A 13,836-nucleotide genomic window follows, 5' to 3' on the forward strand; every position below is an offset into this window, starting at 1 on the left:
GATTATGGGGTAAAAATGTTGACTGAAAAGGCCAAAAATTTGCTTAAACTAAGTAATGATAAGGCAAAAACATGGACATTTACAATTGAATTAATAAGGAAAAAGGCGATGCTAGAATTCCAATGCATTTTGAGCAACAGATAAAATAAGTGAAATTATCAAAATAGCAGATATAGATAAATCCATTAATTTTATTATTCATTTTGATTAACCGATTATCAAATGAAGCCCAACTCAAGTAGGGGATACAAGATACAAATTGCTACCAGGTTATTTTAAATTTAGTCAATGTTTTATATGCGGTAGTCGACCCACATGCGGTATTCCCTCTTTCCATCTTCAAGGGTTACCACGGCAATATTGCCACCAACGCTGCGATACCTATGCCTGACATTGTTGTCTAACATCAAATGTTAACAAGACATTCACAGCGCTATCCATACAGCGCTGCCTCTTTTAGCTCCTTATCAGACATTTTCAAAACTTTAGTTATTTTAGTTCAATCTATTCAGTACACCCACACTCAGGATTTATATTATAGTTTTTGTTATAATCTGTTGATTTAATATTAAACTATCAATAAATTCAAAAAGTTATAAATAAATTTTATTAACGAATAGTAAGCAGTGTTATAGTAAGAGGGGGCGTAAGGAGCACTAGTTGTCTAGTGTTAAAAGTAGGGGTGATTTTATAAAAGGTTTTATTACTTATGTTTCTAAAGTCTACTAGGGCCGCCTCGTCTTATATATGTGCCTCGTCGCCTTTGTTGTGCACATTGCCAATTGTGCGCTCCGTTGGTGAGAACTGGATCTTCTGCGAGCAGACCGGTATCTTGGCAAGTCAATGTTGTGTTTTCGTGCGTGTACGCTTATGCGTGTGCATTACAGAATGGGGACATGTTTGGGCATCAATGTAATGCCTCCCTGATTTACGCCTGCGTTATCCAATTAGCGTCCTATCAATCGGCACGCAGGTGAAACCTGTTTCGCGATTCTCGACCTCAAATCCACTTCATATCTTCAGTCTGTGCAACAATAGTAATTCAGATTTAATTTTCCTTTTACAATTTCATCCATGTTTAATACTTTTTGTATTATCCCAAGAACGATTTTATTTAAATCTTTGATTTTTGAATTCTGATCTAATTCAATGACTTTGATAGAGATATGCCTTTTCTGCGGTTTGGTAAAATTAATAATCAAGTCAAGGTCATTAAAGGTAAGGCTATTTTTATTTGCTTTATTGGACATTTCTACTACTGCTGCTGCTGCTTTATGTTTTGATTGACTGGGTGTGTTTTTAAGCCTTTTTTGACTGGGTGTGTATAAGTATGGACAAATACGTTGATATAGTATGAATTGAAAATACAATTAAGCCTAAAATTAAACCTAAAATTAAAAGTAAAAAACAAAATAAAAAACGGAGAAGTGAGCAAACACCTGTTACGCAGCCCGAGGATATGGGGGTAGATGCTGAGGCAAAAATCATGAGACAGATTCTCGTCAGCTTACTGATGGATCTGATACTGACCAAATTACAGGGGACTAAATCAGACGCCACTGTTGACATCCAGACATACTGTCTGACTCTAAATAGATGTGCTGGGTGCAAGAATACAGACATGCCAATTATGCCATATCAGAGACCTGGTTACTTTCATAAGGACCAGTTTTCGCGAACGGAGCACACGACTGCCAGTGGTGCCACAAAGACAAGGAGATATATATAAGGCGAGGCCGGCGATAATAGCACTTTAGAAACACTAGTAAGCCTTTATACTTCACGCCCATTCTTACACTGTCACAGTAGTGCTCCCCACCCCCTCTTACATAACACACCATTAATTTATATAAATGTTCAGTATAAAATTATTTTAGATTAAACGCTGTTTAACTATTTATTTCATTTTGCATAGATACACTAAAAAATAACAAGTAAATACTCGGTTTAAACAGCAAAAAAATGTACAAAGCTAAATGTCTTTTACTCCACTCCACTTACAATATATTAATAAACAAAAAATATGTTTTGCGTTCACTTTTTTATATAGAATACACGTCTTTTTATTTTAAACCCAGCATTTACTCATTAAAAAAGAGAGTAAATTTTTTTAATTCAATCCTTCAATTTTTTGGCACAAGACTCGGTATCCTCATTGCTGCCGGCGTCGTCCTCAAGACACTTTCTTTTGCTATCACCATTCTTCTTCTTCTTCACCAAAGCAGTCAAGTCATTGACCTTTCCGCCCTCCACAGCGACCAAAAACGCAGCCCTGGCCTTTTCCTTCATCTCGTCATCCAACACCACATCGTCCTGCTGCTTTACCGGGTTCCGCCACTCCTCAATCTTCACCCTCACATCCTCCAAAACCTCCCTCAGCCCCTCCTGCTCCTCCAACTCTGCAACGTCCAATCTCCTTGCTAAAATCTTCTCCACCTCAGCCATCTCCACCAATGCACCCTCCGTATCCTCATTGTACTCCAAGGCCAAAGCAACCTTGTAGTGGAGCTCGGCTAATTCGCGATCATCGGCCTCAAGGTAAAGCCGTTTGACGTGGAGTGCTGCGGTAAAGTCCTGTTGAGCTTGAGGAAAGTTTTCTGATTCCATAGAGACGTCGCCGAGGAGCATTAGGGTTTCGGCGTACTTCAGTTGGGATTTCCTGTCTGTTTGTTTTGATTGGATCAGTCGCGCAGTATCAAGGACATCCCAAGCAGCACTAAAATCATCATCCTCCCCCTCCCCCTCTCCTTCTGCTTCTCCCTCATCACCATCCTCCTGCTCTTCTTCCTCTTGACCCTCGGGGTTATTCAGTTGGCGGAAATCCGGCTCACCCTCAAACGCAATCCTTCCGCCTTTACTGCTACTCCCCAGCTCCCTATTGTCATCCTCACTCTCCTCCTGTTCGTTGTCGGAAAAGGTTTGTCCAGTAACCGCTTGAGCCAAGGTTTTTTGGGCCATCAGGGCAGTTTGCTCAATGGCGTTTTGAAGCAGTGCGCGCCCATACATGACAAGGGCATCGGCGTAGCGTGGGGACTCGGGACCAAAGACCTGCTCGGTGATTTGAGACATTTCTCCAAAGGAATCAATGGCTTGGGGCCAGTCGGAGAGTGCAAAGGCACGGGTGCCTTGGTCTAGGAGGCTAGAGATGACTGGCATGACGGAGTCCAGGGTGGAGGAGCTGCCGGTATCTGGTTGTTTGCCCTTTGACATTGGCTGAATGAAAAAAATACTGAAATTAAATGAATTGAGAAAAAGATTTGCTTAAATGAGAAAAAAGAAAGAAGAAAAGAAACGCGTTCGAATAAAAAATATAGTGAAAATTTTCTAATTCCTTGTGGTACGCGTGCAAATGGCGCAAAAGAAAAGAAAAGAAAAGAAAATCATATCCTATTTCTTTCTTCTTTCATTCCAATATATATATATATATAAAAAACAATAATCCAACTTTTATGAATTCGCTATTATGAATTCATTATTCGACACTCTCGAGTCCTCCGTCGACACATCCCTGCGTCAGCTCTTCCCCCAAGCCACCAACAACATGGCCGGTACAAGCACACATGGCCAATCGGCGCATCAACGAGCACAGGCCTTTAGCAGCTCCGTGAGCAACGTGCACAAGCAGCTGGTGGAGCTCAAGACGCGAATCGAACAAACACCTGAGCTCGCCACAACAGCACAAGAGCAACTACACAATGAAATCCGCCTACTGCAGCAGGACATTCGACTAAAGGATGGTGTGCTGGAAAAACACAGGGGGACTTTGCGCGGGCTGGCACAAGAACTAGGCGCGTTCTCAGGGTAATATCTTCAATCTTGCCTTCATACTCTGTTTTACGTATTGCCAATTAGCTGTCGGCGTAATCCAGCGAGCAAGGGTGATTTGTGATGGATGTGCCTTTTGGTTACTTTTGTGGTAAGCATCACCACATAGGCCATAAGCTCAGCTGAGCCGAGCGCTTGCGAGCTTAGTCAATGCCGAGCGCGCATCGATGCAGTGGCAGCTGAGATAGCATTGATGCAGTAGCGGCTGAGATAGCATTCAGTCATTGTAGCCCCTCTCCTCTGCCTATAAAATGGCAGCAGGGGAGGCTCACTTCACTAGGAGGCCTCCTCAGCTTTTGTTTTAATAAAGATTTATTGGACTCGTCATTTCTGGCGATTGCCACGCCTTTTTTTCTCTTTTTGTTTTGTTTAACGCTGTAACCAATAAAACAAATCATTGCAAATCAATTATCCGCCCATACAAGTACTCGGCGCCAAGATCACGCAAATAGCTGCGTGCCAATTCAGCCTCGCGCCCGGAGCACACCAGCCTCTGTCTCAGCATCGAAAGCGCCGGCATGGCATTACGCCGCATCGCCGGGTTGTCCAACAGCCGGTACGCAGCCGCGCGATCCGCCGCGACCAAGTAGCGCAGGCAGGCGCGCAGCCCATCCTCCGACCTGCGCGCCAAATGCCGTCGCTGAGCCGAGCCCAGCCGAGCGACAATCTCGGGACTCAGCGGCACACGCCCATCCGCCACACACGCCAGCAGCCACGTTTCCCACCGTGCCGCGCGGTCGCCCAGCCCGGCCTGCACATACGCGCACACCAGAAGTACAACCATGTGCAGCTCCCAGACACGCAGAAACTGCACGCTGGCGTTGGCCCCGGACGGCGCGCGCACGGCGCCGGCGGCCTCGAGCGCCTGCGACACCGTTGTGCCGCGCGGCTCCGGCGCAAAGGCGTTCGCCACGTGGCCGGCCTCGCGCGTCCACCCGGCGGCAGCCACCTGCGCGAGCAGCGCCGGGCTAGCGCGGCCGTGGAAGTCCGCGGCCTCGACCCAGACGCCAAACACGTGCTCGGCGCCAGCCACCGACACGCGCGCGTCGGCCAAGTGCGCCAGCACCACAGCCACCGTTGGCTCGGCCGGCCACGACGTTGGCGCGCCATACGCCAGGCGCCGGAACACCGGCAGTGCCAGCGCAACCTGGCCGGCCCTCACGCAGGCGCGCAGGTACAGCTCATCGGCCTTCCTGCTGCCTGGCACCATCCGGTGGATGTCGCGCGCCACGGCGGCGTTGCGCGACGTCGCGCAGCAGCGCAGCAGCGCGCAGGCCTCGGCAGGCCCCATGTGGGCGCGCAGCGCCGTGTGGGCGACGGCCGCATCGGCGCCACGCTTGAAGGTGGACAGTGCTGTGAGCAGCGAGGTGCGCGTCTCGGGCGTCTGCGCCTTGGCCAGCGCCAGCGCCCCGGGCACAAGGCTGATGGGCGCAACGGCCGCGCGCTGCGCAAGCGCCAGCGCCTGGTCGCCGTCGCCGCGCAGCGCCGCCAGCCACGCGGCCAGCACCACGAGCCGCGCATCGGCCAGCGGCGCCAGGGACGCGCGCAGCGCCCAGTCGCGGATCGCGTCCGCGTCGGGGCCGGCCGCGTGGCGCTCTGGCGACGCCAGCAGCGCGTCCGGCACGTCGAAGGCCGCGTCGTCCGCGAAGTTGCCGCGCCGCGCCTGCGCCCACACGCCCGGCGGCAGCGCGCACACGAGCGCCGGCTCCAGCTCGGCCACGCCCGGCGCGAACCCCGGGACGCTGGCCGATGCGTGGCGCAGCGCGTCGAGCATCAGCCGCCGCTTGGCCGCGGCGCCCAGCGAGCTGCCGAAGAGCACCGCCCAGAGGAACAGCCGCAGGGGCTGGCGCGCGCCCAGCGCCAGCGCGCGCGCCCCCGGCGACTCGGCGTCGGTGCCGCTGCGCATGAGCCGCTGCGCGGCCGCGGCCAGCTGCACGTGCAGCCCGGCGACCAGCGCACCCGGGTGGATCTGATCGGCGCCGCCCATGGCATGCACGGCGCAGCCGGCGGCGAAGAGCAGCCGGTCGACGCCCAGCCGCTCGCGCTCCGCGGGCGCAGCGAACGCCTGCTCGATGCGCGCCGCCGACTCGCCCATCAGCCGGCGCACCAGCTGGCGGAAGCCGCGCGCGTACGGGCGGCTGAGGTGCGCCGACGCCGGCGAGTGGTACGCGGCCGAGAACGCCAGCCGCGGCGTCACCGCCAGCGCGCTGGCCTGGACCACCCACAGCCGCGCGCGCGCCGACCACACGGTCACGCCGCCGCGCTCCATCTGCGCAATCGCGTCCTGCGCCTCGCCCAGCCGCCCGTGCTCTGCCAGGCACAGCGCCAGTGCGGCGAGCGCCTCGTCCCGGTCACCGCACTGCGCGATCTGGCCCTGCGCCGACTCGAGATCAAGGCACCGCGCGTGCGCCAGCGCCAGCTCGCCAGCCTCCGCTGCGCTCAGCGCCCGCATGTCGTCGGCTTTCGCGAGCCGGGCGAGCGCGCGCCCGCGCGACACAAACCCCTCGGCGCGCAGTCGCAGCTGCCTCAGCCCCGAGCCAGACCCGGACCCGGCACCAGCCCCGGACCCGGCGCCGGCGTAGTCCGCCAGCACCTGCTTGGCAGTCAGCCCAGCCAAGCGCCGGTCCAGCGGGCCGGCAAACTGCGGCGCCAGCACAGCTGCAACAAGCGCGCGCACAACGTGGCCGCTGACGTGCTTGGCTGCGCGCCCGGTCCGCGCGAACCGCCGGTCCGTCAGCTGCACGCCCAGGATGTCCAGCTGCAACTCGGTCAGAAGGTTGACCAGCGCCAGGCATTCTTCCCAGACGCCGTGCTGCGCGATTGCACGCGCGAGCCGCAGCGCCACCGCGGTGTCTTGGATCACGTGCGTCGTCCGCCTGTTGCCCGGCGACTGCTGCAGGAGCCCCTCGGCGCGCATGGCGCTGGCGATCCGGTACGTGGTGCTGAGATCGCCGGATGAGATGCTTGTGTCGAGCGCGGAGAGCGCTTGTGCGCGGAGCGCCTGCTGCTGCTGCTGCGTGTGTGTGTGTGTGTGCGTGTCTGTGCTGAGTGCTCTAACTGAGGGTGTGGTCGTTGTGTTGGTCCTGGCCTGCATCCGAATCTGGCTCCGGCTCTGGATCTGGCTCCGGCTCTGGCTCTGGCTCTGGCTCTGGCTTTGGCTCATATTTTGACTCTGCTGCTTTGATCCTGCGCGTTGTGTTATCTGTGCTGCGACACTGAGAGGTCGCCGGAGCCCGCCTCTGCGAGCCAGCGCGTTTCTCAACACCAGCATTCTATTCAACGTTCTAAAAAGGCAATTGTGGATTCTAAAAAGTCAACACCCGCTTCAAAGCCCTAGTCAAAGATCGTGTTTATAAAACAGAATGTAAATATATATCAGCCAGCGAGTTTTTTTTAACAAGCGAGAAAGAACAAACGAATTGGATTACTATTTGGAACAGAAAAAAAAAACCAAGGCTTTTATTTTATGCTTCTCTTCTTATCAACTGAATTAATTTTTTTCTCTCCTTTTTTTTCCAAATAACCAGTTGATCCATTTATTATTTTCTATTGCGGTCTGCTATTGGCTTAACCGATTTATACTTTTTGTAAAGAACACGGCGCATCATCCGCTCTTTTTCTCTTTCTTTTTCTTTCGTTTATACAACTAATTTTAATTTACGCTCTCTTGTACAATATTGCATTTCCAATTCTTTTTTTCTTTTTTTTCCAATCTCAAATCTATTTATTTGCAAACATGCCCAGCCCACTCGAAGACTGGTACCTGCGCATCCCCATATGCACTCGCGTCTACCTAACCAGCATCGTCGCAGTCACTCTCGCTGTCCAACTCGACTGGTTCACCCCGCACCAACTCCTCTATACACCCACATATACCTTCAGCAGGGGCGAATACTGGCGACTTCTCACCACCTTCCTCTACCTAGGTCGTTTCTCCCTGGACATGTTCCTCAACATGTACTTTATCATCCAGTACTGCCGCGACCTCGAAGAAGGCTCCTACCTTACAAGGCCGGCGGACTTTGCCTACCATATGGTGCTCCTGGGAGTCACCCTGTTGGTCGTTGGGCCAATAGTTGGTGCGTACTTTTTGAGCCATATGTTTGTCACCGCATTGACTTATATTTGGTCTAGGTACCATGCCCATATTTTCATTAACTTCATGGGGCTCATTACCGTACCTGCCGCATATTTCCCTTGGGCGATGGTTGCTTTTTTGTTGGTTGTCGAGGGCGCGTGGCCGGTTAATGAGTGTGTGGCGATGGGGGTGGGTCATTGCCTGTGGTTTTTGGCCGATGAATGGCCGAAGAGGCCAGAGAGTGGCGGAAAAACTTTAATTTCTGCGCCTGCTGTTCTTTGTCGCTGGTTGGGCCAGGATTTGCCCAGGAACGAGACTGATGATGATGATGATGCTGCTGTTGTTGAGGAGCCGCTGCCTGCCTATGCTGAGCCAAATCATCAACGCAATGAGGATGTGAATGTGGCTCAGGATAATATTGATGACGATGACGATAACCGGACGTTGTTGCGCCGCAGAGCACCCGCACTCAACACACAAGACCACAACTAGAAGAAAAACATCTTTCTTCCATCTCCACCATATAATCTTCCTTCATTTCATTAGCTGCATCAATACAATACATTACAATTTATTTTTATATTTATTTAAATATAAAAAATCACTTTCCAAAGCTTCTATTTCTTTGCATACGCAACAATCTCTTTCTTCTCCTCCTGCTCATCTAGTCTCCGTAGTTTAATCCCAATCGAATCCAGCTCCACACCTAGCCCATGCTCCTGACGCAAAAGTGAAGCCCTAGCTGCACGCAAATTCTGCAACTCAATTCGCAAATCCCTCTCAGGATCCAACAACTGCTCTTGCTGCTGCTGCTGGACCATGTTGACCTGCTGCTTGATTGTGTTGATTTTATTCTCTGTCCGCCACTCCTTGAGCCTTATCCCACTGTATAGACCCAATGGAGTTATGATAAGCCCAATCACAAGAAATTTGTTTTTGCGCAGGTATTGGATTGCCGATAACATTAATTGAATATAAAGAAAGAGAAAAAATGAATATGGAATATAAAATGAACTCTGAGGGGTGATTCTGGTAGAGGTTTTTTTTTTGTTGGTGCGCAATTTTTGTACAAATTATTGTTTTATGGGGTTTATTGCAAAAGTTCCTGATTGTGTGATTGTATTTTTTTATTGTGCAAGATCAGCAGATAACATTAAAAAACACTTCAACTTCATCTCAGCATTACTCGCTTATTTTTTATTTGGACCCGGCCCAAATATTGTTTTATTTATTCAAAAAATTTTAAATGTCATTTATAAAAAAAAACTCCTAGATCGTTCGAGTCAGTATTGTCGTATTTAGTTATCAATAACCAACTCAAAATATTCCGCTCAATTTATATCCGTCATTGTACTTGTTCTTGTTCCTCCCAACAACAACACCTCTTTTTTTTATTCGCTGCAATTAGCTATGTGCCAACGATAATGCCTTTCGTCCAAAAACTTCATCACTTCTAGGCACATCGGGCATCTAGCCACAATGTACGGGTGTGAATTATGTGTACATTGCTCTGACAACATGTTAAAGGCCATTATTTATGTACGCAAAAAAAGTTTGAAAGATGAAAGAAAAAATTCACAATTACCATTTTTTATTTGTGAAATTCCTAGGATGCATTCTGCCCCCCACCTTGTATATTATTTATATTTCACAGCACATTGAGAAATAAAATAAAATATTCACCAGAAAAAACATTGTCTTATTCTCATGTGTTTATTCTTTTGTCCCGAAAATAGTGATCCTATATACTACAATAGGATACCACATGTGTAGCGGAGCTCGATACGCATGTAAATAATTGAACAAGTTGCTTTTTTATTTGCCGCATTTGCCGTTTCCATACTCGCTTATCATAATTTTTTAAATATTTTTTTGACGCAGTGAAATTGAGGGTAAGGGGGGGGAAAAGAAAAGAAGAAATTGTATATATTGTTCATACGGCCCGAAACACAAACAAAAAACCTGTTTTTTTAATCGAAAATTTTAGTGAATAAAACAAGCATGAAGTTATTGCCAAGCCATAAAATAATATTTGCTTCCAATTATCCGATAAACATTGAGAGCTCAAGCCAATAACACCATAGTAAATCAATTTTGCTTGAAAATTAGATTTAGAGCAAATTATACATAATATTATTAGACAACATTTGCTTGGAATCACTAATTTAATTAAATAACCAATTTCAATGTGCGCGGCAACCATGAAAGCACCCCATATACATGAAGAATAATAAAAAATTATAAACATCTTTATTTTTAAGTCCAAATGAACCACGACCACTTACCAAATATGCCAAGTATTGCCTGTCTTTTGCAAAAATGTCACATTTTTATTTTTAGTGACATTGTTTTAAGCCCCAACAAATACTTTTTTCTCTTTATTTTTTTGTTTTTTATTTTACATAATTGTCCTATATTTATCCATACAGCTATATTATTTGTATTCTATTGTTTACTGTGACTGTTATTAATGCCATTGCCGCTCGTCTGCCAACCGACGTATTTATAAATCTCATTCCGTATACAACCAACTATTCAACTAACTTTACTAATTGAAAGCTATTATTGCCAACACTGGCTGTTTTCCGCAATTGGAGATAAGCTGCTAAACCAGCTGTGTATATAACAGTCTATATTGAATACAAACAATCAAGCGGGCATCTCAAGTAGCCCAAAGACCGTGAAGATAGCATTGCGTTTGCAAGCAGCAACATGAAACTGGCATTTATGACAAACAATGCAAACCATGTCAGTGTCGACTGCTAGTCAATTTTCCATCAATATCAGCACTGTGTTGTTTTGTTAAAAACACACAAGATATAATGCAACCCCAGACATACGATTGATCAAATGTCAAATATTTGTGTTACATGGACAACACTATTCATGAGATGGACAGAACACTAAAGGCGATTAAATGTGCAATGTCTCTAATTGTCAAATGTATTCCCCACATTACTAAAATAAATATTGATAATTGTTACGATAATGCAATGTCATCTATCACAAGCCAAACTCTGATTAATAAATATGCAAGCCAACTTTCAGTTCTACGTTGCAATTCAAACATAGATATATGCGCCTGCCTGTGGATTTTCGAGCACATTGACTGTACTGGGTATTGACATAAATAATGACTCCTTCATCTTTGCTTTTAGGGCATAGATACCAAGGTGCTGAAAATGCTGCACCTGAGAAAGGTACTAGCTGATTTTATGTGGACACAACGTGATGACCAAAGCGTAAATTGTATGATGAAGTTTTTTAATCTGATTGACTTGGAAGTGCATTAGTGCATTTTATCAAGGAAAATGTTAATGACTTTGAAGCCTACCCTGTAACGCACATCCTGCGTTTAAATTTGGCGAGAAAATAATACGGCTTCCAGCACTTGATAATATCATGTTAGTAGATTTACCTGTCGATCTAAACACAATATTTGAAAACAATTCATCAAACTCGTTAAAAAATATGAACAATTTAGATGATGATATCTCACAATGGATAAACATAATGCATAGGTGCAATAACAACATATATGGTAAGCAAGTTGTATGGTCCCAGATGGGCAAAAAAAGTTTACAATTGCAAGTTTATACAAAACCAACCAGATACATTGATTGAATACATTCCAGCTGTGGATAAGCAAGCTATGAAGCATTTTGTAACATAGTTTACACTCCAGCCATGCACAATTGATAGCATTACTATGAGCAATCTCAACCTGGCATTGGTTATGGGCATTAATAATATAATTAATATTTTGGCAATATTGCCAAACATTACTGAATTGGAAATCAAGTGTTTCAAATGCAATCGACATAGAAAACCCGTGACATTTTCCATATACGAGTAATTGGATAAACCCAGTGCCTTCACTTGCTAACAAACTGCAAAGCCTGTCTATTTATAATTACAGGCACTTTGAATAAAGATATGTAGCGAAAGAGTTGAGGATTTTGCTTGTGCAACTTGGCTCATTAAAGACGTCCCGTCTTCCCGTCAGAATATTGGATGAAATGGCTGGATTTTCGGATAAATATAGCGATGCATATCCTTACATTAAATTATTGGCTATTAATGAGGATCCATTTTTGCATTATCATGTATGGTAAGAGAAATGTAAAATAAAAAGCTATTGTGACAAGTTATTGACAACGGTTACCAAGCACCAATGGTCAAGTAACATTTTTTTTACCTTTTTTTAATTTCTATACATTGCTATAAATAAAAAATATATTCTATACATAGTCAAACCTGTATCAACATTGTGGTGCCCAACACACATTTCAAGCCACTATCTTCCCTTTTCAAGAATCAAGATCGCCATCATGGCCACTATACACATTTCTGTTATTGCTGGCTGACATCAAGGAACACCATGATGTTTACAGCGCTGCCCACACAGCGCTGCCCCCTTTTTCAGTTAAGTAATTTTTAAGACTTGAATATATCGATTTAGACCCACATTTTTATAGAGCACGACAAACATTGTGCATGGTAAGTCACTAGCATAAAGTGTGTGAGCAAAATAGCTGTTGATGTCAATATAATTATTTATTCGTTGAAAATAATGTCAATTGCTGTGGCTGAAATTCATGCTCTCGACCAACTGCGAGAAGTGGCTGTTTCTGTCAGCAAGCAGCTTTTCGGGCGTGTTGAACTCTGCCATCTGGCCGTGGTCCATCACCAGGATGCGGTCGCTCTCCATCACAGTGCCCAGCCGGTGCGCAATGGTCAGCACAGTGCATTCCTTAAATTCGCGGCGAATCACTCCTTGCATGATCTGGTCGGTCTTGGAATCCACATTGGCTGTCGCCTCGTCTAAAATGACAATCTTCCGCCGCCAAAGAAGTGCCCTACAAAGACTGATGAGCTGTTTCTGGCCAACACTAAAATTGATACCATTGTGTTTCACCCATTTGTTCAGCCCAACACCCTCGATCCACAGCCCCTTGTCAGAATTTTTGCCATCCAGAGGCTTGACGTACTTCTCTGTTGGGGTATCGAGAAGGTTGCTAATTTGACCCGCACGAATAGCTGCCCAGACTTCGTCGTCAGTGTACTCGTTGGCTGGATCAAGATTGTCACGTATAGTACCCCTGAATAGCGCCGGGTCCTGCGGAATGATGGCAATGCGTGATCGCAGGTCACGATAGCCGATGGTCGAAATGTCAACGCCGTCGATTCTAATCTGGCCATTGGCTGGCTCGACCAAGCGCATCAGCGCGTATGTGATTGAGCTCTTGCCTGCACCCGTGCGCCCAACAATGCCAATCTTCTCGCCGCCTCGTGCTGAAAAGCTGAGCCCTTTGAGAACCAGATCCAACTCTGGGCGGTAGCGCATGCTGTAATCGCAGAACTCAATTACCCCATTCTGCGGCCAACTAGGTTCTAGCGTTGCACCATCAATGACCACCGATGCCTCGCGCTCCAGCTGCTCAGTATAAATGTAGTAGCGCAAAAGTGCCTGTATTTGATTCTCAAACTTGCCGGAAATGTGATTTAGCGCGTTCACACGATGAAATACATTTAGGGACAGCAAAGTCATTGTTTCGATCTCTCCTGGAAGTACAGGAGTGCTAGTGTAAAGACGACGACGGATACTGAATAGCAAGATCCCGCTGTGGATGATCTCGACGCAAACGGTAGCCATCATCTTGCGCGAACTGTCCAATACACGACGAATGTGGCCAAAATATATTTCGCTGGAAAAACTAGTTCTTAATTGGTCCAGGTATACGTCGGCGCATCTGTGAATCCGAAGTAACAATTTGTGTTGAGATATCACTTCTGGGTGACTTAAGCTACTAAAATCAATATACTGGTTTAGAATCCGCGGGAACCTATCTATATCTCTGAATAGTATTTTGGACAGTGCAGTTAGGCCAGCTAGCGGCAAGCACAGCAGCAGAAGTGTTGGCGAAAATCTT

At 47.0% G+C, this 13,836-nt stretch overlaps 8 protein-coding genes across 8 annotated transcripts; 4 read left to right on the forward strand and 4 right to left on the reverse strand.

Annotated features, from left to right (window-relative positions):
• Positions 1-1,486: 1,486 nt before the first annotated feature.
• BX661DRAFT_181131 (uncharacterized protein) lies at positions 1,487-1,761 on the forward strand (the record flags this gene model as incomplete). The annotated part of the gene is given in 2 exon segments (XM_051535638.1): positions 1,487-1,580; positions 1,597-1,761. 2 exon segments carry the CDS (start codon positions 1,487-1,489, stop codon positions 1,755-1,757), a joined length of 255 nt encoding a protein of 84 aa, XP_051392565.1. The 3' UTR covers positions 1,758-1,761.
• A 222-nt stretch (positions 1,762-1,983) lies between these two features.
• On the reverse strand, positions 1,984-3,379 carry BX661DRAFT_181133 (uncharacterized protein). The gene has a single exon (XM_051535639.1). It carries the CDS (start codon positions 3,208-3,210, stop codon positions 2,116-2,118), a length of 1,095 nt encoding a protein of 364 aa, XP_051392566.1. The 5' UTR covers positions 3,211-3,379; the 3' UTR covers positions 1,984-2,115.
• Positions 3,380-3,400: 21 nt separating this feature from the next.
• On the forward strand, positions 3,401-4,141 carry BX661DRAFT_181134 (uncharacterized protein). The gene has a single exon (XM_051535640.1). It carries the CDS (start codon positions 3,464-3,466, stop codon positions 3,803-3,805), a length of 342 nt encoding a protein of 113 aa, XP_051392567.1. The 5' UTR covers positions 3,401-3,463; the 3' UTR covers positions 3,806-4,141.
• Positions 4,123-5,718, reverse strand: BX661DRAFT_181135 (uncharacterized protein). Its single transcript, XM_051535641.1, has one exon. The coding sequence runs from the start codon at positions 5,597-5,599 to the stop codon at positions 4,220-4,222; it is 1,380 nt and encodes a 459-aa protein (XP_051392568.1). The 5' UTR covers positions 5,600-5,718; the 3' UTR covers positions 4,123-4,219.
• BX661DRAFT_181138 (uncharacterized protein) lies at positions 5,642-7,254 on the forward strand. Its single transcript, XM_051535642.1, has 2 exons — positions 5,642-6,937; positions 6,968-7,254. Exon 1 carries the CDS (start codon positions 5,816-5,818, stop codon positions 6,782-6,784), a length of 969 nt encoding a protein of 322 aa, XP_051392569.1. The 5' UTR covers positions 5,642-5,815; the 3' UTR covers positions 6,785-6,937; positions 6,968-7,254.
• Positions 7,255-7,456: 202 nt separating this feature from the next.
• Positions 7,457-8,501, forward strand: BX661DRAFT_181140 (Der1-like family-domain-containing protein). Its single transcript, XM_051535643.1, has one exon. The coding sequence runs from the start codon at positions 7,562-7,564 to the stop codon at positions 8,393-8,395; it is 834 nt and encodes a 277-aa protein (XP_051392570.1). The 5' UTR covers positions 7,457-7,561; the 3' UTR covers positions 8,396-8,501.
• A 19-nt stretch (positions 8,502-8,520) lies between these two features.
• BX661DRAFT_197808 (uncharacterized protein) lies at positions 8,521-8,868 on the reverse strand (the record flags this gene model as incomplete). Its single annotated transcript, XM_051538169.1, has 1 exon — positions 8,521-8,868. One exon carries the CDS (start codon positions 8,866-8,868, stop codon positions 8,521-8,523), a length of 348 nt encoding a protein of 115 aa, XP_051392571.1.
• A 3,611-nt stretch (positions 8,869-12,479) lies between these two features.
• On the reverse strand, positions 12,480-13,280 carry BX661DRAFT_181144 (multidrug resistance-associated protein 1-like protein; the record flags this gene model as incomplete). Its single annotated transcript, XM_051535644.1, has 1 exon — positions 12,480-13,280. The coding sequence occupies exon 1, from the start codon at positions 13,248-13,250 to the stop codon at positions 12,480-12,482; it is 771 nt and encodes a 256-aa protein (XP_051392572.1). The 5' UTR covers positions 13,251-13,280.
• Positions 13,281-13,836: the final 556 nt, after the last annotated feature.

This window comes from Kickxella alabastrina (genome assembly GCF_025024165.1).
Source record: "Kickxella alabastrina strain RSA 675 chromosome Unknown BX661scaffold_8, whole genome shotgun sequence".
In the NCBI taxonomy this organism is placed as follows: Eukaryota; Fungi; Kickxellomycota; class Kickxellomycetes; order Kickxellales; family Kickxellaceae; genus Kickxella; species Kickxella alabastrina.